Source organism: Lithobates pipiens, unplaced genomic scaffold (genome assembly GCF_037356315.1).
Source record: "Lithobates pipiens isolate NorthernLeopardFrog02 unplaced genomic scaffold, aLitPip1_a1.2 Scaffold_16, whole genome shotgun sequence".
In the NCBI taxonomy this organism is placed as follows: domain Eukaryota; kingdom Metazoa; phylum Chordata; class Amphibia; order Anura; family Ranidae; genus Lithobates; species Lithobates pipiens.
Genome location: NW_027507748.1, coordinates 221,178,181 through 221,201,605, shown reverse-complemented (window position 1 = coordinate 221,201,605; position 23,425 = coordinate 221,178,181). Strand labels below are relative to the sequence as shown.

The following is a 23,425-nucleotide window of genomic DNA, read 5'->3' as shown; positions in this document are numbered from 1 at the left end:
GTGTTTCAACCTAGGGAAAACAACGGGAGGAAATGGAGAATGCCAAGACAGCAAATTTAACTTGTCCATTTTCATACCAAAAGCTACTCCTGGGAAAAACACGGTCTTCTACCCTAGTATAACCCACACACACCAATCGTTAGCTGAGTTCCTCGGTAATATTTCAGACAACAACACCAGGTGGTTAGTGAGTAACCTATCTCTTTATGGATACACCTCCCTTTATAGAAATAATATCGGTAGTAGATCAGTAGCACTGGGAAATAGTATATATATCTGTTGTGAGGATAAATGTTATACTTGGATACCTAGAAGAGCTCAGGGATGGTGCTACCTCGCAAGTTTAGTACCAGTAATGGGAGTAGTAGGTGATGAACGAGGTGATCACCTATTAGAAGCTAGCATGCACCCTAGATATCCCCTCAGGTATCGTAGTAAAAGAGAAATATTCCTGAAGAAGGACATGGCATGGGCTTGGTTCCCGTCCTGGACAGGATGGGGTATAGACTTAATGAAACGACTAAATAACTATACAGGAATTATTAATGATGTTTTGGAGAAAAACTCTGATGACATTACTAAGTTAAATCTGGAGACCAGAGCCATCAGACAACAATTAGAATTACATGAATTAGCAATTGAAAGTATGAGTGCAGCACTGACAGGACTCTGTGAAACTACTGAGGACTATGAGTGCTGTACTTGGATACATAACACCAGCATTGAGGTACCTGACTATTATGACATCATTGCACAACACCGTACGGAAGTAAAGAATTTACAAGAGAAGACCCGAAATATTGGTCGCGACTGGGATCCGTTTGGTGGAACTTTTAGTTTCTCAGGGTTATTCTCTTGGGTTAAGAAGGCAGCAATGACGATTATAGTGGTGCTCTTATTCGTATTTTTCTTTTATGCATGCTTTAAACTGCTCATGTGCTTTTGCAAGAAAGCCAAGGTAAATGATGCGGAAAAGATGGAACTTTTGTGAAGATAGGTGGATTTAGTTTCTTGACATCACCCATCTAGCAGAAAAGCCACTCTTCCTGAATTTTAGATGTTGGTACTGTCCAGGGGGATGGGTGTATACCCCTCTGACAACTCGCGGTCAGGGAGAGTACTCTGGATATAGGCCGACTAGAACTTGTTCAGGTGGACCCAGGGCAAGAGGGAGGGGTGATGTCAAAGGGGGAAATGTAAGGATTAAGGTATGTCTAAACAAAATGGTTGACAGTATGTCTTACTAAATACATGTCTTTCTCTATACTTCTCAGTAAAATAAGGACTCGTCATCTTTAGTCACGTAAGCATAAGGAGAGGCCGCATCAGCCCTAAAAAGCAGTCTACGCCCAGAAGATTGTCTTATCAGCTGATAACACCCGGAGAATTGCCTTTTCTTTGCAAAATGTTGTTTTTTTACATTGCTGATGCTTGCCTTTTTCTGTCTATAAAAGAGATAATAAAGAAGCCTCAGAGTCAGAGTTAAGCACGGACTTCTGAGCAGAAATACTGAATACCTCCGTGTCTCTTTGCTTAGATAAGAACTCTAACTAACAATTGGGAAACGGTAACATAACCTGACAAATAGGTGACTTGTTGAGGTCACACCTAACAAAACTGACATGTTGGTCCGATCTCTCCATAGGAATCAGCGGCGCTCTGACAGGCACCTTTTCCCTGCTCAGTGAGCAGAGATGGACCTGTCATCCTCCAGCTCAGAGGGGATCAACGGAGAGATCTGCTGAGTTAGCGGATTCCGCTGAAATGGATCCACCTCCTGTGAATCAGGCCTTAATCTGTCCCTCAACCACGACTTTCCTAAATAAAAGGGCTGCCAGAAATGCAAAGCCTCTTTTGTTACAGGTGTGTCATTTGTTTTAGCAGTGACCCTGTTCTGACACTTTAAGCCCCTGGCCACTGATCCTAATACTATTTGTACTTTAACCCCTTTCTGCCCCCTCAGGTGAGCAGTTACATGTGAACAGTGGAGGCACCGGACATTTATTTTTACAGAGTAAACCTTTGACGGTTGCAGCTGGAAGGCATCATTTATAACCACAGGCGAGAATCTATTGATTCTTGCTGGCGACTGCCCCTGGCTACTACTCTTCAGCTGTTAGGCTCCATGCACACCTGATTGCGGATGGAATGGCCCTGATTCTGCCCACGATTTAAAATTGCTGCAAAACGCGTTCCGCGTTTGCAATACCATTACTTTTTAATGGAACCCCAATTGTGGCAAAATCTTGCCACGATTGTCACGTGGTAAATCATGCTGCAATCACAACACATGACGCTTCAAAAAGGAACATGAACTTCTTTAGGGTGACAGCGTTGCGCTTTTTGTAAGTTGCCACAATTGCAGTGACAATTGTGGCAAAATTAGAATTCTACTATAGCTTGTAGGCAGAGCATTAGACCGTAAATGTACGATTGCAGCGTTGTACAGTTTAGCAGCTCCGTTGAATCTTCTTAGAATATTCGACAGACACCATAAGCCTTCAATGACAGATTCGACCTTAATTATTTTGGATATTCGGACGAATGCTTTTTTTAACAAAACTAATTTTGGGAGTAAGTAAATAAATTTATTTTTTGGACTAAAACGAAATTCCGAACCGAAATATTTCAGTGTGCACAAGTCTACTGCCATCCACCACTGTCAGAATACACTGATCTTCATTTAATTACCTGTAGCAGCTGATCAATGAAAAATTTCCCAATGTGTCATTCAGACTTTTGTTGAATAGGGACAGACACACACTGATTGATAATGAGCCGGTCCTGCTGAACAGGGCAGAATTTCGATGATTTTAAGGATAACTTAAAGATTGAGCATTGATTTATGGTTGTTCCTTTTATGGGATATGAGATTGCTTGATTTGGCTGTCTTAGCCCTTGTACACACGGTCGGAGAATCCATCGGAATGTGTCCTATCGGACCGTGTCGTCGGATAATCTAACTGTGTGTGGTATGCATCGGACTGATTCCGTCTGAATATCCGTCGGACCCAATTTTCCAACTTGTTGGAAATATTTTCCAACCAACTGGTTCGATCGGACATACTCCGATCATGTGTAGAGAATTTTGATCGGACCAAGTGCCACGCATGCTCAGATCAAATTCCTACATCAAAGCTATTGGCTACTAGCCTGAACGTAGTCCCATCGTAATGAAATTACGTCATCACGTTCTGAATGATCGGATTTTTCGACAACTTAGTCCGACTGTGTGTATGCAACAGTTTCGGACACAATCCGTCGGATTTGGTTGGCAGAATGTCCGACAGTGTGTACAGGGGCTAAGACCTTGATGGCCTTTAATCGTTGGAATCAAAATTAGAATTGTGATAAACAATGATTGTTGGGCAAGAATAGGGGTGATCGCTGATGTAAAAGTGTTGTTTTTATCTTATGCATATTGGAGACATCTGGGGAGAAGGTGTAGCAATCTGTTGTGTTTGTGTTGAGTAGTTGTACTTTAAGCTGGCCATAGATGGTTCAATGGTCCCTGCTGAATCGGCCGAGATTCAAACCATTTATGGGCAGGCCAACCTGGGTACAACCAGCATGTCGGATTCTCGGCATGCAAATTATTTCAGCCCCCAGCAATTAGGGATGAGCCCGATGTTCGTCAAACAGTGAACATTGTGCAGTGTTTGCACCAAATTCAAAAGCCACGGAACACCGTTAAAGTCTATGGGGCACTAACATAAAAAAACAAAAGTGCTAATTTTAAAGGCTTATATGTAAGTTATTGCCATAAGAAGTGTACGGGGACCCTTCACCTGACATCGGAAATGGGCCAGGTCACCCGTTTACATACAAAGAGGCTTCAGTCAGCGGGAACCTCGCATGGAGGTGGAGTAGTTGCGTTTTGTTTTTTTTCTCAGGTTGTGGGTGCTGTTTTATCGAAGATAAATGACATCATAGGATCGTTTTTTTTATTTTTTATTTTTTTTAATAAAGGACACCAAATTGTCTACTGTAATTTTTACCATTTCAACACTTTTTTTGGTGAATGAGTAGGGGTACATCATACCCATTCACATATGGGGGGCCGGGATCTGGGGGTCCCCTTGTTAAAGGGGGCTTCCAGAATTTGATAAGCCCCCTGCCCACAGACCCCCACAACCGCTGGGCAAGGATTGTGGGGATGAGGCCCTTGACAAAATGGGGACCCCAAAGCATTCACCCCATTTTGAGGACATGTGTCCTGATTTGGTTCAGGTAGGGGGGGCGCTCTCTTATCCCCTCTTTTCCTGCGGCCTGCCAGGTTGCGTGCTCAGATAAGGGTCTGGTATGGATTTTGAGGGGACCCCTACGACATTTTTTTTACATTTTGGTGCAGGGTTCCCCTTAAAATCCATACCAGACCTGAAGGGCCTGGTATGGATTTTGTGTGGGACCCCTATGCCATTTTTTAAAAAAAAATTGGGTTTGGGGTTCCCCTTAACATTCATACCAGACCCAAAGGGCCTGGTAATATACTGATCCCTGCCATTTTTTTCAATTATTTTTTATCTATATTGCTGGGATCTGACAATTCATTACAGCCGCAAGCAATTTTAAGTGACTTTTTTCCTTTAGAAATGTAATTTTGCTGTGGTATTGTTTTAAACACGGGAAAATGCACTACTTTACAGGCATACTAAGGACACCCCCAAGGCATGATATTTAAAGGAATATTTAATTTTTAGTTTTTTTTAAGCATTATTAAAATCACTGCTCCTGAAAAAAATGTTGTTTTACTTTTTTTGCATTGATACATGTCCCCTGTGGCAGGACCCAGGTCCTCAAACACTTTTTATGGCAATCACTTGCATATAAGCCTTTAAAATTAGCACTTTTGCTTTTTCATGGTTGTGTCCCATAGACTTTAACAGTGTTTGCTTGTTCTTACAAATTTTTGCCTGTTCATATGTTCTGGTGCGAACCGGGGGGTGTTCGGCTCATCCCTACTAGCAATAATCATAATGCCCTTTTGGTGTTCTCCCGGCAGGGACAGCTCCCTCCCCAGCCGAAAAACACCGACTGTGTTGATGTGGGAATCGACTGTGGTTACAGGAAAGAAATTTGCACCATCTATGGCCCGCCTAAGTGATTGATTTGATGAATAAGTGCTGATGCTGATTATCATTAACAGTCTGGCTATGAACATCAGTCAAACTACAAAATGATAATTTTCATCTAAAAATCTGGGTCTAAAATATAATATTTAGTCATTTAATGTTAAGGCGTATCATGCAGTTTTCCTGTCTTTTTAAAACATGGATTGTACTTACGGTCCAGAGGATCTATGCACTGAGCACCTAGAAATGGGGAAAAAAGAAGGAAGAGTCAAAGACTGTATTCTAAAGTGATGTATACAATAAATAATAATATATGTATATGCGTGTATATATATATATATATATATATATATATATATATATATATATATATATATATATACACATTATATATATATATATATATATATATATATATATACAGTATATACACTAACACATACACAGTATGTTTGTAGCTGTATATGCAAACTGTAAAATATCTGAATAAGAAAACAATTGGCATTTTTTTGTTTTTTTTATTTGGTTCTGTATTTAAGTCAAAACTATAGTCAATCACAGTTTATTTAGAATTGGTATGTAATTTGTGGACAATCTGCCTTTCAAGTCTTTTGCAAGTATCTAATTCAATAAAATATCTCCCAACACTTTCTTCTATACTCTAAAGCCAACCTGCAGGCTGAACAAAAAACAACTAACAGATTTCTCCATCCACACATGAATGAAGCTCCAGCGGCCACTGTAGTATGTTGACAGCCAGTACCACCAGCTGTCAAAATATCTGGACAGCCGTTCCATCACATTTGGATGCAATTGCTGTTCCGCTGACAATTTTCTGACCAGCTTCTGCAATTTTTCAATTGAGGGATGTCAGGTAGAAGGCGGCTGGCAGGGCCAACCATTGATTGAATTTTGCAGCTTTATCAGGAACCAGCTGAAATCAGTGTATGGCCAGCTTAAAGTGTCAAACACTAACTATACTTAATTCTACTCCAACCCTCATTCCAAGCCCATTCTGTGTACTCTTTAAATTATAAATCTGTATATTTACCTATGCTGAGGGTACTCTGGGCCAGTCATATGATTGGGTCCCAGTGCCGACTTCAGTGAAGAAGAGAGATTGCCCACAACAGCTACAGAGCCTGGGCATTGACATCACCCATAGGCTTACTATGGGGCATCCTTAGTCGGATGTCCCTCTTTTCAGGGCCATCTTTTCACATGTGCATGCTGGGCAGTTGCCCGGGGGCCCCCCCTGCCCAGCGACCCCAGCCAAGCATCAATCAAATGTCACAATGTTCGCTGCCGCATTGCACCAGTGCTGTGTGGTGTGACTCCCTCACAGAGACAGAGTGCCACAAGATCAGTCCCGATATCAATCAGCTACTCAGCGGCGGGCAGTGTGCAGTGTGAGCCAGCTGTCACTGTGAAGAACGGAGCCAATGCTTTCTGTGTAGTTCAGGCTCTTCACAGGCGGAGTGATATGCAATGCACTCCGCCTGTGACAGATACAGGAAGCATCGGCTCTGCTCTCTACTGCAGCCGCATGCTGCAGCTTCCTGTCACGCTTCCGCGTCTCAGAGGAGCCAAGCAGCAGTACACACGCCAGCATTAATACCCACTAGCACCAGCAGTACCCACGCCAGCATTAATACCCACCAGCACCAGCAGTACCCACGCCAGCATTAATACCCACCAGCTAGCACCAGAAGCAACAGAGTGTGCGTGTGTACATTTATGATTTCGTTTATTTTGATTTAGTGGTGATTAGTTATTAGTGCCCGGTCCAGTTTTGACTGTAATATCTTATGTGCCCCCCTTAGAAATCAATCTTAGAGTTGCCACTAGTTCGAGGAAGTGTAAGAAAGGTGAGGAAAAAGAAACTTTATTACGTGTTGGTGAAAATAACCTTTAGAGCAGAAATGAAACGTAATGTTTTTAGTGAAGCATAGAAGAGGAAAAAGGCTGCAGTGGAGAAAGAGAAAATGTGCAAACTTTGCGCAATCGTGCGTGATTGTGTAGACAGGGTCCCAGTGCACTGTATTGCCCGGGGGCCTATAATGCTCTTAAGATGGCACTGCCTCTTCTACACTGAAACCGGTGCTGGTACCCGATCACGTGACTGGATTGGAGTGCCCTCAGAATAGGTAAGTATTCACAACTTTCCTGTAGATAGAATAGGCTTAGAATAATGGGTGGGAGTAGATTTAAGCATAGTTCATATTTGACTGAACTTCCACTTTCAGCGTTTCCTCTTGGGTTAAATAATAGAGCTCAAAAAATCGTAATGTTTTCAGTGCTGGCCTTATACCGAAAGGCAAAAATTAACAAAATAATAACACCTAAGAAACTTGAAAGATCCAGACTAGTGTAGGATGGCTAAAGTAAATGCAGTTTCCATTTATTCACTAAGCTAAGGGAAGATTTTCTTTGTTGAGTACTCTTTTAGTAAAACAACCCCATTGACTAGAGTTTGAGCATCAAGGTATTGAGCAAATGTTGGGAATGCAAATAATGATTGGGGGTATCACTGGTCATTAGATTACTCCCCTGTTCGGTTCTGAGCAGAACTCCCAAACAAGGGAAAAGTTCTAACCCAAACGGCAAACCCCGTTGAAATCTACGGGAGCCGAACAGGAAAAATCAAAAATGCCCATTTTGAAGGCATATATGCAAGTAATTGCCCATAAAAGGGGTATGGGGTTCCGGGTACTGCCCTGCCCTGGCGGATATATTATCAATGCAAACTATTTTTAAAAACAGTTGTTTTCTCAGGAGCAGTGATTTTAATGATGCTTAAAGTGATTGTAAAGTCTTGTTTGTTATTTTTATAAAATAAAAAAACATGTCATACTTACCTGCTTTGTGCAGTTGTTGGGGGGGGGTCTGCAGGCAGGGGGGTAAAATATATTGATTGGTTTGCGCAAAAGCTATTGATTGGCTCCCCCTGTGGCCAATCAGCACACGATCGCTGCTCTGGAGTGTGTTGTTTTTGTTAAAAATATGATTTTTTTTTTATATTATATATTTTTTAATCAAGATACATGGGACAATATTACAATAGTGAGTTGGTCAGATTACTGTCAGTTTTTTTTTGCTTGAGTAGATTTCTCAAACAAATGCTTACAATGGGGTTAGATACAATTGTTGTATTCAGTTGACAGTTTGAATAGGCTATTGTCTCTATAGCTACAGTAAACAAGTAAGAGAGGGTCTCTCAAACTGAAAAAATGACTGTTAGTCGGTTGTTATGGAAACAAGTTAATCACCGCTTTTGTTACAGATAACACCCGCCCGTTAGCTGAACAATACCAGGCGCTTGCACTAAATAGCGTGCTTTTTATCTGGGGGCTGTGGAATGTTTTAATAATATGTTTCTAAATAGCAGCTGTATTAAAAAGGCTTTAAACTTAAAACCCACACAAATATAAAACAATCTACAAAATGAATAAATATATCATAAGATAAATCAATCCACCAATAGACAAGACAGCGCGTATTACTACGTTTGCAATAGAAAATGTTATAGTGCAGTCTTCTATTTTAGATTTAACATATATGTATACAATAGTCACAAATAAATCATTAGTGTGCAATTCATTCATAAGAACTGCCCTTGCATCCGATTTGTGGTTTCACTACAATGTTCATCAGCTCTCTCTCAAGTTCTCTGCCACAGTTCATTGGATGTGTACTATGTGGCCCTTTCTATCGAGAATACACCTCCACACGTGCAATGGTGTGCCCACAAATCACACTGGGGGATATGTGCAAAACAGGAAAACCCCCCTTTGGTATTGTTCTTACCAGATACAACTGGTTTCACAGGCCTTTAGAGATCACACTTGTCGGTTCCTAAAGCCCATCCACATCATAGACTCTAGGTGTTCAGAATCTCGGAGAAGGGTAATTACAAAAAGCACACATAGCGTAATTCCATCTCACATGAAAATTTTATTTAAATAAACGCTTCGGGCTCGGCCTCGCTGCGCTCGGCTCTTTTTTATTCCTACTCTATGTCCACTTGGATGGTGGGGCTAAAACCTGGACTCACGGCGCAGGTGCCGTGAATCCTCGGCTATTTTCGGAATCTGTGTTGCTGTGTACTGCGCATACGCAGTACACAGCGGACACTATCTGATGGGGGACCTTATATGATGGGACACTGGGATCCCCGCAGTGTCTCCTCCGTGGAGACAGAAGATGGATGGATTCGCTGCGCTGGATCAGATCAGCCATCGCTGGAGAGATATCATCCGTCGCTGGATAGCAAGAGCGGATTACCACCGCTGGAATCTGTTTTTAATTTTTAATAAAGGAATTTTTCAAAAGTGTGTTTGTCTTATTTAACAATTTTTTACACTTTCTTTGTGAAATAGTAGGGGTACTTTTGTACCCCCTTAGCATTTCAAACAAAGTTAAAGGGGGCTTCCAGATTCTGATAAGCCCCCCGCCCGAAGACCCCCACAACCACCGGCCAGGGTTGTGGGGGTGAGGCCCTTCTCCACATCAACATGGGGACAAGGTGCTTTGAGGGGTCACAGACCCCTAAAGCATCCTCCCAATGTTGAGGGCATGTGGCCTGGTACGGTTCAGGAGGGAGGGGGGCCGCTCTCTCATCCTCCCTCTTTTCCTGCGGCCTGCCAGGTTGCGTGCTCGGATAAAGGGTCTGGTATGGATTTTTAGGGGAACCCCACGTCAATTTTTTTTTATTTGACGTGGGGTTCCCCTTATTATCCATACCAGACCCTTCAGGTCTGGTATGGATATTTAGGGTGAACCCCACGTCAATTTTTTTTTTTTTTGACGCAGGGTTCCCCTTAATATCCATACCAGACCTGAAGGGCCTGGTAATTGAATTTGGGGAACCCCCATGCTTTATTTATGTATTTATTTTTTTATCAATGACTTTCAATGAGTGTTCTCTGTATTACGGAGCCGACAATTCATAATAGCTGCGAGTGATTTTAAAGGACTTTTTTTCCTGCATAAATGACACTTTGTGCAGGGACAGTTCTAAGCACCAGAAACATGGCCCCCTTCACAGGCATACTATAGACACCCCCCAGCCACAAAATTTAAAGGAATATTACACTTTTATTGTTTCACTTTAATCATTATTAAAATCACTGCTCCTGAAAAAACGGCCGGTTTTAAAACTTTTTTTGCATTGATACATGTCCCCTGGGGCAGGACCCAGGTCCCCAAACACTTTTTAGGACAGTAACTTGCATATTAGCCTTTAAAATTAGCACTTTAGATTTTGAACGTTGGAGTCCCATAGACTTTAATAGGGTTCTAAAGTTCACACGAAGTATGCTATATACTAGCTCCGTCGAATCTTCTTTATACATTCGACAGACACCATAAGCCTTCAAAGAGAGATTTGACCGTAATTCATGTGGATTTTCGGACGAATGCAATTTTTTAACGAAAAACTAAATAAATAAAAACTAATTTCAGGAGTAACTAAATAAATAAATTTTTCGGACGAAAACGAAATTCCGAAACAAAATATTTTACTCTGCACATGTCTACTATTTATACCAAATCACATAGAAGGGAGAAGGCAGAGGCAGAAGTTAAGGTATTAAAAGACCAGCTAGCAGTTGCTACAGAGTGTGTACATTCAGCTGCTAGTCAGACTGATGATTTGCAAGAGCGCTGTGCAGCCCTTATGACCAAATCAATTAATGCCTTAAGGAAAAGGAAGGGCCGTAAACCTGCTAGTAAAGCCAGGGTACGTGCCATTGTCACATCCCAAAATTAGGATTGTGAGGATGTGCTCTCCTCAAATGATAGCGAGGATGAGGAGATAGAGTTTGATATTTTGCATGAAAAGAAAAAGTATGCCAGATGTCTCATTACTAAGCATAGGAAAGGGCAATATGATAGAGAGGATATGGCAGATGTGGAGGTGCATTATCGCAACCCCAGAGATGTTGAATTTGAAGAAGTATGGGAGTTTACACAAACTGAACTCCATGGGCTGGCAAAACAATACAAACAAAGGTCTGGGGAGCCCCTAGTGAGTTGGCTCCTACACTTATGGGATGAAGGGGTTGACAGTGTTTTGTCAGGTAAGGAAGCAGTGACTATGGGAGTGTTAACCCCTGATTCAAAAATGCGCCAGGCAATGCGAAAAAGCCTGAGAGTTTAGCATGAATTTTTCACTGTTAGACCTTGTGAGAGATGGAATAGTCCGAGTATATGCTAGTCCTACTGACCTGGAAAATACCTACTCCCGGAGATCAATCGGAGAGGGTATTTCCAGGTTACGTGAGATGGGTTGTATAACCAGATTAAATACATTTCCAGAATGGATAGGTCCAGATATGGAACCGTTTGTGTCTGCTCTGCTCTCTAAGCTGATGAAGTCTGTGCCATTTAATCTCAGGGCTCCAGTATTGTCCTTGTTGGGAGGCCTGGGATTAAACAGCAGGATTCATGAAGACATAACCCTTTCAAGCCAGTTGGGGGGAGCTAGAAGAGACTAAAACAAAACCTGTGAGGGCAGTAGATAAGGTCAAGGCCAGACAGGAAGAATACAAGCAGAAAAGAACAGAGAAGAAAGGGAATGGGGTAGAGAAGACAGGAGGGAATGGAAAACCAGGATAGCTATTTCTAGGAAAGAAATGTGGATGGACCTATTAAAAGCAGGAGTACCTAAGGATGAGATAGATGGCATTTCTACTGCAGAAATGCTGAAGAGGTGCAAACATTTAGTAGAGAAAACTGTCAGGGTTAGAAACACTACTCCTAGTTAAGATAACATCAGCCTAGACTTAGAGAAAACAGAACAGACCCTCCTGTTAGCCCCAAACCAATTCCCAAAACTGAACATGAACCCAAACCCAAATCCCTTTATCCTGGGGAGGAGAATCAGAAAAGGGGATTGGGAGGTTCATTATCCCTTATGAAGGGAAGGTGAGTCTCCTGTAATAGCCATGGGGGCAGTGACAGCAGGAGACCGATGCCCATATGCACCTGTCACTGTATGGTGGGGGAAGTCATCTTCTCCTACGCATTTAATGGCTTTAGTTGATAGCGGAGCCAAAGTTACACTTTTGCAAGGAAATCCTTCCCATCACAAAGGAGAATTGATTTATGTAGAAGGTTTGGGAGGGCAAACTACACCAGCAGTTAGGATAGGGTGAAATTGGCTATTGGCAAGGGATCAGGATTTATGAGAGTTACCCGCAAATATTCTTGGGATGGATGTACTTCAAGATAAGTCAATTCAGACTGAAAGAGGTACATTCACATTCCGGTATCCTGATAAAGCGTATCTGGTAAGGGTGGTGAAGGCTGTGGTCAGAGGTCATGTGAAATGGACCCTTGTCTACATTCCTCCACCAGAGAAGCCAGTCTGTCTCAAGCAGTACAGACTTCCTGGAGGCCACAAATAAATTGGGGAGACCATTCAAGAACTGTTTAGAGCAGGGATCCTTAGACCTGCTATAAGTCCTTTCTCGTCACCGGTGTTCCCAGTAAGAAAACCTGATGGGACATATAGAATGACTGTGGATTTCAGAGGTCTAAACAAAGTGGCACCTCCATTGAAGTCAGCTGTACCAGATATGATCTCAATTGTTGAGAAAATTGCTAAAGATGCAGGAGAATTTCATGCTGTGATAGACCTAGCTAATGCCCAGAGTGTCAAGACCAGTTTGCTATGGTGTGGGACGGCCGCCAGTACCCTTTCACCGTGCTTCCTGAAGACTATGTTCATTCTCCAATGATTTGTCATGGACTGATTGCCCAAGATTTAAGTACCCTGAGTTTGAAAGTCACTGTGTTTAACTACATTGATGACATCATGATCTCTGGAACAAAAGAAGATGTGACTGAAGCACTGCACCTGCTGATACATCACATGGAGAACAGAGGGTGAGCTATCGACAAAGACAAAGTCCAAGGACCTGCCACAGAAGTGAAATTCCTGGGAATGATGTGGACTGGGGACAGAGGAAAATTCCAGAGACAGTTGTGCAAACTATCCAGGCTCTGTCGCCCCCTACTACCAAAGAGAAGGCACAGAAGTTCATTGGAGTTGTGGGGTTCTGCAGATCGTTCATCCCACATCTTGGACTGATTCTGAGGCCTATATATAATGTCACCAGAAAAAAGACTGAGTTCTCATGGGGTTCAGAGCAGCGGATTGCATTCCTGGCTGCTAAAGAAGCTATTTTGCAGCATCAGGGATTAGGACCCATGAGACAAGGAGTACCATTTCAGATGGATGTAGTGGAGCAGAATGGTACCATATCTTGGAGTCTATGGCAGCCAAATGAAAAGAAAGGACTGAGGGCAATACCCATTGGATTTTGGTCCTAACAACTGACAGGGGCACAGAAGAGATACACGCCCCTAGAGAAGTACCTGTTTGGGGCCTACACAGCACTTCAACATTACCATTAGAGACCATTACAGCAAAGGACACAGTCACCATCCAGACTGCACTGCCAACAGCAGGATGGGTGAGAGATAATGGACTGACCACTAGGGCAGCTGTAGCCCAGAACCAGACACTGATGAAATGGAAGTGGTACCTTCAGGAAAGAGGGGGTATTACAGCTGGGGATGTTAGAGACATTTAAAAACAGTTGGCAGGGCTTGTTACTTTTACCAGCACCCAGCCAGAAGAAGAAATTCCTGTACTACAGTCATAACCCATTCAAGAGGCTCCACCCTTTGAGTCTCTGTCAGAAGACATGAAGAAGTCAGCGTGGTTCACTGATGGTTCAGCCATAGTCGCCTCTTCTAGGTGTAAATGGACAGCAGCTGCCTACAACCCAAGTACCGACACAGTCCTGCAGGAGACCGGAATTGGAGTGTCCAGTCAGTATGCAGAGTTGAAAGCTGTAGTGATGACTCTTCAGGAGGATCCCTCTTCCCATGTCACAAGTTTCTTTAAAATAATTTATAACAAAATGTATTTATAATAAATAGTGCAAAACATACATAAAATTGCATGAAACACTAATTGCCTCAGAGCATAACGATTACACTGTCAATGTGGTCTATTTAAATTACAATTAGGAAAACAGACTCATACATTTCCATTTTTCTATGACACATATTTAACATAGGCAAAAATAAAAGAAAACCAATAATATAGACAGGGTATCATAGATGACTCAGCTTGGAATTGTTCTACATGTTACGCGTTATACAAACGCTTCATCAGGAGCTTTTGTAGTTTTTCTAAAAACAAACGAACAAAAAATTAAAACAATCAAAAATCATAAAAAATTGCATATAATATATCACAGAAAGCAAAAATCACTTTAAAAATGTGCTCCCCTTTTATCCCAGGACCAGAATTTTTCCAAAAGGAAAAAAATAAAATAAAAATCTGGTCCTGGGATAAAAGGGGAGCACATTATTAAAGTGATTTTTGTTTTCTGTGATATATTATATGTAATTGTTTATGATTTTTTATTGTTTTAATTTTTTGTTTGTTTTTAGAAAAACGCCAAAAGCTCCTGATGAAGCATTTGTATAACAATGATACACTGTCTATATTATTGGTTTTCTTTTATTTTTGCCTATGTTATATATGTGTCATAGCAAAATGGAAATGTATGAGTCTTTTTTCCTAATTGTGATTTAAATAGACCACATTGACAGTGTAATCGTTATGCTCTGAGGCAATTAGTGTTTCATGCATGTATGTTTTGCACTATTTATTATAAATAAATTTTGTTATAAGAAAAGTTTTAAGAAACTTGTGTTTATGCCTATAAAGTCCATCACCTTCAACAACGGTTCTATTTAGCCACTCCACTGGCTGTTTCTGATTTGTTCCATAGGACATGATGGAAAGCATGATGGAAGAATGCAAGAGCTGTGGAAAGCAAAGCTTTTGGTGTATTACAAGCCAGGACTTGTTTCTAAATAACTTTAGAATGGACTTACTAATGAACTTTTTAGTTAAATACTGAAACACCTTCTCAATGACAGAAATATGGGAGGGGTTGCATTCAAGGAAAATGCATGTTTAGAATGAGTTTTCTTAGTAATGAAGTGATTTTCTATATGAAGTCTGAAAGAAAAGAAAATCTAGGGCGGAATGTTTTGCGTTTATTAAAAATATGTTTTTTTTTATATTAATCAGACATAAGATACATGGGACAATATTACAGTAGTGAGTTGGTCAGATTACTGTCAGTTTTTTTGGCTTGAGTAGATTTCTCAAACAAATGCTGTTTCGTACAATGGGGTTAGATACCATTGTTGTATTCAATTGACAGTTTGAATAAGCTATTGTCTCTATAGCTACAGTAAACAAGTAAGAGAGGTTCTCTCAAACGGAAAGAATTACTGTTAGTCGGTTGTTATGGAAACAAGCTTGTAACCATTAACTTTTGTCAACAAACTTGTACAAATAAAAAGGGGTGAATAGAGACTGGGAGACACACATCATCATGCTGTAACATCAAAAGCCACACATGATAGAAGAAAGCTGCCTGATCCTCCAGAAGAATCGTTGCCAATGGAGATCTTGAACATACAGTAACAGAAGATAAGTAACTTTTAAGTGTATTTGTGCTGTTATAGACCATAGGCTGTTCATTTTTTTTTTTTACTAGGCATTTTTATAGATATCTGTCAGTCTTGTATTGTATTCCTTATATTGTAATAGTTTTGCATGTACAGCATATTTGTATACTAAGAGCACATTTACACACTGCAGAAGTCTCAGCTTCCTTGCTTATCCACAGAGTAACCTTGCTAGATAGATGCAAGCAAAACATGAGGCATGTTGTGTGCCCCCCAGTGGCTATTGACCAAATCATGTAAAGGTACGTGAATTTGCGCAATAGCACTGCCTTATCGCAGTATATGTACGGCAGGCAGATGGTAAGTGGTTAATCAATTGTCTTGAAACTTTGCACAGCCTAAGTTCTCAACCATCCAAACCTAACCTAGACGTTTCATGGATTTTGGTCTCCCACAAACATTAAGCTTGTTTTTGGGGAGCTTAATGTGGCTTAATGTACAAAAAAGAGCTTAAACTTCACACAATACCAGACTGTCTATGCCAACATATTCAGAAAATTTTAAATCATTTGGTAAATCATACCAAAAGTTATTCACATTAAGCTAAATGTTACAATCCTAAAACATTTAATGTTAACAGCTTAATGTAAAAAGAGCTTAAAGCGGACCTATCCAATCAAGAGCCGAGAACCCCAGGCAGAGAGGAAGAGAGCATCTCCGCCGAGGAAACGAAGGACTCAGGTGAGTAAAAAAAATATGAACAGCCCAATGTAAAAAGAGCTTAAAGTGGTTGTTAAGCCACTATCTCATCTTTATATCATCCTATCTGTCAGATAAAAAGCTGTATCCTAGTACCTGTGTTTTATAAAGAAAAAAACAGGTTTTTACCTGTTTTCACAGCATTTCCCTATGGTCATGTGACCCTAGGCTCTCAGCTCTCCCTGTCTGATAGCTCCAGTGGGCGGGGCCAAGATTCCCCTGCTGACAGCAGCCAGGGAGGCGGGAAGAAGAGGCGAAAGCCATGTCATGTGATCGCTGGGGACGCTGTTAAAACAGGTATAAATCAGTTTTTTTTTATAAAGCACAGGCACTAGGATAAGCTTTTTATCTGACAGAGGAGATTATATAAAGGTCAAATAGTTTTGAAGGAGCAGAGCAGCGCTATTGAGAGCTGACAGGCAGGGAGGGGAGGGGGACAGAGGGAGACACAAAAGAGCTGCAGATGGAGGCATGTGAACTGACCATAGTGTCAGGGCTCAGAAGCCCTGAAATATCTATTTAAAAATTTTTTTTTTTACTTTTTTATTTACATTTTTATAACTTTTCTTGACGATGTGGGGATGGAGTTATTGTTTAGAGTGGAGAGGTGGGGAGGCTGTTATTGCTTAGGGAGGAGAGGTGGGGAGGCTGTTATTGTTTAGGGTGGAGAGGTGGAGAGGGCATTATTGTTTAGGGTGGAGAGGTGGGGAGGGGTGTTATTGTTTACGGTGGAGAGATGGAGAGGGGTTATTGTTTATGATGGAGAGGTGGGGAGGGGTGTTATTGTTTAGGGTGGAGAGGTGGTGGTTATTGTTTAGGGTGGGGAGGGGGTTACTGTTTAGGATGGAGAGATGGAGAGGGGTTATTGTTTAGGGTGGAGAGGTAGGGAGGGCTGTTTATTGTTTAGGATGGAGAGGTGGGGAGGGGATTATTGTTTAGGGTGGAGAGGTGGGGAGCTGTGTTATTGTTTAGGGTGGAGAGGTGGGGAGGGGGTTATTGTTTGTATAGGCGGGAGGGGGAGGGGAATGGAGGTATTTGGGAAACCACACACTGTCAATCACTGCACTACAACACCCAGCAGACCTGACCCCCCCCCCCCTCCAAGAAGTTCTGCAGTAGCTGAGACACTTAGGGAAAGTCATCAGAGGTGGGGGAAGCAAAGCCTGGCTCAGTGCAGGACACACTACTCACTAGGCAGGTCTGTCACCTGCAGAGAAGCCCAAGGTGAAGTACATCGCCTGGAGGACGCAAAAAATAAAGCTAAGGGGGAAGGGGTGGAGTCGGCACGGGAGGGGGTGGGGTTGGTGCTGGAAGGGGCGGGTGCACTGCGGGGAAGGGAAATTCCACTGGCAGCTGAAACGTCATTGGTTGTTAAGCACCTGGCAGCCCCGCTCCTTAACAACCTATGAATGCCTTCATTCTTTTGTATACATTTCATCTGTCAGTGAGGGAATCCCAGTAACGGATGAAAGAACCGAACCTGAAGGTATCGGTTTCAGGTATCGGCGCATTTCCACGAGTATGATACTCGTGCAAATACTTAGTATCTGCACCCTAATAAAAACATTTGTACAACCATATATTATCATCCATATAAAATGTGAAGCATTTTCTCTTTAGGCACTCTTATATTTCAACATGTTTCACCATTTGGGCTTCTTCAGGAAAAAAGCATGATACTTAACAAACAAGAAAAAACACGAGTCAATATATCGGAAGGAAATTTATCACATGAATTTGCATACACGTGGACGTACACAGATGCACCCATCCAACTGTCAATAGTTCCCAAAATGTGGCCCCCTACTTCAATGGGTTGTACCGAGATCTCTTTCTACCAAGATCTTTAACTATTTTATTTTTTATTTTTCTTGAAACTATCAATGCCCCCCGCTGAGACCACCGCCTGTGGAAGGGAATTACACATCCTTGCCGCTCTTACCGTAAAGAACCCTCTACGTAGTTTAAAGTTAAACCTCTTTTCTTCTAATTTTAATGAGTGGCCACGAGTCTTGTTAAACTCGCTTCTGCAAAAAAGTTTTATCCCTATTGTTTATCGGTGATGACATTGATGAGGAAATTAGACAAAGATACACTAACAACCCACCTAATGTGGCACCAACTAATGATAAGACAATTAAAACACTGTTTAAACAACATCAAAAGTTCACCGTTAAACAATTGAATCGGATATCCTGTCCTTGGAGACCTGCATTGAGAGAAAGATAGTGCCGCGTGGATTAGGAAAGTGATTCCTGCGGAACACCTGCATAATCAAAGATTCCTTAATAAATGGAGACAAATCTGCATTGACCATGCGATTGAAGTCATAAAACTGATAGTGGAAGAAGAAAAGATACAACTTTTAGAATTACAGAGCCAAATTGACGAGAGCCTGAAACAACTGGAGCCCCATGCCAGTACATAGGAATTTGACAAATACAATGAGCTTTTAAAGAAGGAAGTCAAAGTACACAAAAACCTCTGCTGGGGGGTACAAAGAGCAGAGGGAAGGGGAGAGCAATGGAGGGGAGCTTGAGAGCACCAGTGAGGGCCAGAAAGAACAGGAGTGGAAAGCAAGGGGGACTGGAGAGCACGATGGGGGGTGGAGAGCACTGGCAGGGTTGGAGAGTACATGGGTGGGGGCAAAATGCAGGGGGGAGTGGAGAGTACAGGGGTAGGGAGTGGAGAGTGCTGGGGGGCAAAAAGAACAGGGGTGGAGAGCACAGGGGGTAGAGATCGGGGGAGAGCACTGGGGGGAGTGGAGAGAACTGGGGGGTAAGAACGGGGGGAGAGCACTGGGGGAAGAACGGGGGGGGAGAGCACTGGGGGAAGAATGGGGGGGGAGAGAACTGGGAGGGAGAATGGGGGGGAGAGAACTGGGGGGGAGAACGGGGGGGAGAGCACTCCTCCTATGGATCACACGGAGCTGGCTGTGTTCAGTGGCTGCGCTGTAACACAGTCCCACCCCCCCAGTCTGGCTCATGTGATAGGCAGAATGTTGATTCTATCTACTATCACAGAGCCAGTCTGGGGGGTGGGACTGTGTTACAGCGCGGCCGCCAAAAACATACCCAACCAGCTCCATGACACACAAGAGAGAGCGGAGCAGTGTAGTCGCAACTAAAAGCGGCCCCAGGGCAGACGGCCTACCGGCAAATCTCCCGGTAGGCCAGTCCGGCCCTGTATACTTGAGACAGCTACATCAGAAACCTAACACAGCGGAACCAGAGTCTGAACAGAGTAATGCCCAGGATCTAGCAGCTTTGTAGACTCTGGCTTCTCTTTGGTGTGGGGAGGAAGATGACCAAGAGGATCAACACCTGGTTACCACTCACGAAATGGAGAAGACAGGCTAATATACAGATTAATCAACTAAGATGCCTACATTCAAAAAAGATAAATGGCTGAAGGTATTTCTGGACCTTGTACAAGAGGACCTATCACACCTTGACTGGACAAGAGGGATGAAAGACAATCTGGATAAAGAGGAAAGACAGGCCCTTAGAGAATTAAAAGAAGCACCTAATTTGAGCGATAAAGGTGGAAATGTGGTTCTTATGTCCGAAGAGAAATATGAAAACAAAATGGCCTCTGAAGGTACGAATCGGTGAACACCTATCGAGCATCATAGGAAAAGACATTGCGAAACCAATTGCTCAAAATTTCCTCAAATACCATTCCCCAAATTAATTTTAAGGACTGGGCATGTCCCCATGACATCTACCTTAATTTGCAAAACCACGGGGGGCCCAACACCCTAAAGAAGGGTAGCAAGAGTGGATTACCACCGCTGGAATCTTTTTTTTATTTTTTTTGTTTTTAATAAAGGAATTTTTCAAAAGTGTGTTTGTCTTATTTAACTATTTTTTACACTTTCTTTGTGAAATGGTAGGGGTACTTTTGTACCCCCCTTACCATTTCAAACGGGGGGGCGGGATCTGGGGGTCCCCTTGTTAAAGGGGGCTTCCAGATTCTGATAAGCCCCCCGCCCGCAGACCCCCACAACCACCGCTCAGGGTTGTGGAGATGAGGCCCTTCTCCACATCAACATGGGGACAAGGTGCTTTGAGAGGTCACAGACCCCCAAAGCATCCTCCCAATGTTGAGGGCACGTGGCCTGGTACGGCTCAGGAGGGAGGGGGGCCGCTCTCTCGTCCCCCCTCTTTTCCTGCGGCCTGGAATAAAGGGTCTGGTATGGATATTTAGGGTGAACCCCACGTCAAATTTTTTTAATTTGACGCAGGGTTCTCCTTAATATCCATACCAGACCTGAAGGGCCTGGTAATTGAATTTGGGGGACCCCCATGCTTTTTTATTTATTTATTTATTATCAATGACTTTCAATGAGTGTTCTCTGTATTACGGAGCCGACAATTCATAATAGCTACGAGTGATTTTAAAGGACTTTTTTTCCTGCATAAATGACACTTTGTGCAGGGACAGTTCTAGGCACCAGAAACATGCGCCCCTTCACAGGCATACTATAGACACCCCCCAGCTACGAAATTTAAAGGAATATTACAATTTTATTGTTTCACTTTAATCATTATTAAAATCACTGCTCCCGAAAAAAACGGACGTTTTTAAAACTTTTTTTTTGCATTGATACATGTCCCCTGGGGCAGGACCCAGGTCCCCAAACACTTTTTAGGACAGTAACTTGCATATTAGCCTTTAAAATTAGCACTTTAGATTTTGAACGTTGGAGTCCCATAGACTTTAATAGGGTTCTAAAGTTCACACGAAGTATGCTGTATACTAGCTTCGTCAAATCTTCTTTATACATTCGACAGACACCATAAGCCTTCAAAGACAGATTCGACCGTAATTCATGTGGATTTTCGGACGAATGCAATTTTTGAACAAAAAACGAAATAAATAAAAACGAATTTCGGGGGTAACTAAATAAATTTTTCGGACGAAAACAAAATTCCGAAACGAAATATTTTACTCTGCACACGTCTAGTACAGACCCTGTTTGGCCAAAAAAAGGGGGTGGCAATGAAGTATGCATTTGGCTGCAGAGAGGGGAGCGCTTGGAAAAGGCAACAGAGGACCATCCCAGGGTTTGACAAATGTAGTACTGACGAGCTGGTTTAAAATCAACACCGGGCACCACAAACCCGATAACAGTGCCTTCCCCGATTGCTGTGTCTTGCGAGCATGCAGATTAAACAGAAAAGGCCGGGGTGCCAAACCAATGTGCCAAAACATTGATTGGCCAAAAGTAAGCGAAATCCTGGGCCAGAAGCGCAACTCGCCTGGCCTCAGGAACCACAAAAGGCCAGCTATAGCGCTGCCTTGAGCACAAAGCTGGTAACCAATACAAAAGGAGACCAGCATGTAAGATATGTCACGAAAAATATGACCCACAATGGGAAGACTGCTGAGCACAGCAGGAGGGCTACTCTTCTGGATCACTTGAGGATGGCTTAAATAGAGTGCGCAGAAAATAAAGAAAAGCCTGTCGGGATCTTCCAACAATATGAAATGCTGAACCAGATACGCCCAGAAAGTGCTGTGGGCTGATACGAGTTGGAAGAGGCAAAAAACAGAAAGCAAATAGGAACTGGATGTAAACCATCAGGACTAGGAAACCTTGACCGGAAAGCCTGGAAAACATCCCAAGCAGTGTCATGAGCCTACCTGGTATTCAAAATAAAGACTAAATGATCAAGGCTGCTGCGTCAGCCAAATCCCAATCCATCACAAATGCTGGAAACTTAAGAGAAGGCGTGATGTCGGCATCTGCATCCGAGACCTGGGCCTACTGGTACCGGCCTAGGCAACGAGAGGGTTCCAGAATCCACCAAAACCCTTGAGCCAGTAGCAGCTGCTGGAGCTGCAACGGCTGACTTACTAATAGTTCCATACTATTACGCCACTCCTGGACGGACATAGCTAGGAAATAAAAGGCAGTGTGGATTTGCCTGCTCTGCACTCGACGTGCAAGGGAACAGTAACCTAAATAGCTTACCGAGTCAAAGCCGGGAAAGCAATTCCCTGCGTTGAAATACTGCCAACAGAGCAAAGAGTTGAAGCTAGCTATGTGTGAACAATGAAGTCTTGGGATGGTCCAGGTTCTGAGAGAGGGTGAGCTACCATGCTCTGCCCCCCCCCCCCTCCACCAGCTGGAGAAGGAGTGATAGAAGCGAAGACCCCAAAATGCACTGCTTTTTGAGACATGAGAAATGAGAGTAACATAAGAAAACATAAGAAACATGGGAAAACGAGAGAAACATGAAAACGTGAGATGGCATAGAAACAACAAAATGCATGAGAAACGTAAATTGCATGAGAAACGTGAAATTTGTACGAAATATGTAAGCAGGGTAAGAACAAATGAGGAGACTTGCCACCGAACAAGCCAATTAAAAACGATCACCTCAATCTGTTAAATCCATAGAAGTGATGGCTAACCTGCAGTGGAAGAACATAGACAACTCAGCTGTGTGAAAACGACCAGAGAACATAAGAGACAACCAGCTCATGACATAACACCCCTGGTACCTGACAAGTATGAGGATGTTGGTGCAGAAATTACAAGACCAACAGCGCATGAATGTGAACCTAATGACAGCACCACCCTACTGTATGCAGTAAGCGAGCCTGAGCAATCTGCAGCGCCAAGACAGGAAATTCAAAACAAACAGGTACCCACAGACCATGGTGGGTAGTAGTAAAGGTGTAATGGTGAACGTGCACTTATGACGTATGGAAAAACCGGCGAGAAGATTGTGGGACAACAATCAATTAAAACAAAAGCTCGGCGCGTATAGATCTGTAGACGTGACAGATCCGGGATGTGAGCACTAGCATAATGGAAATGCAGCGAACTAAAGGCAATGACATGAAAAGCATATGACATGAAACGTAAGAAACATGGGACATGTAAGAAACATGGGACATGTAAGAAACATAGGACACGTAAGAAACACGGGACACATAAGAAACATGGGACACCTAAGAACATGAGAAGAGTAAGAAACGTGAGAAACGTAAGAAAAACGCGAACTAGCATGAGAAGCGAAAAAATTGCATGAAAAACTGTAAATTGCATGAGAACCATAAATTGCATGAGAGCG

General features: G+C 42.6%; 1 protein-coding gene across 1 annotated transcript in view; it reads right to left on the bottom strand.

Annotated features, from left to right (window-relative positions):
- Positions 1 to 23,425, bottom strand: part of LOC143982408 (uromodulin-like) — a 121,590-nt gene that overhangs the window by 73,160 nt on the left and 25,005 nt on the right. The window contains exon 2 of the mRNA XM_077481078.1: positions 5,286 to 5,312. Coding sequence (XP_077337204.1) covers positions 5,286 to 5,312 — 27 coding nt within the window. The remainder of the gene's footprint in view (positions 1 to 5,285; positions 5,313 to 23,425) is intronic.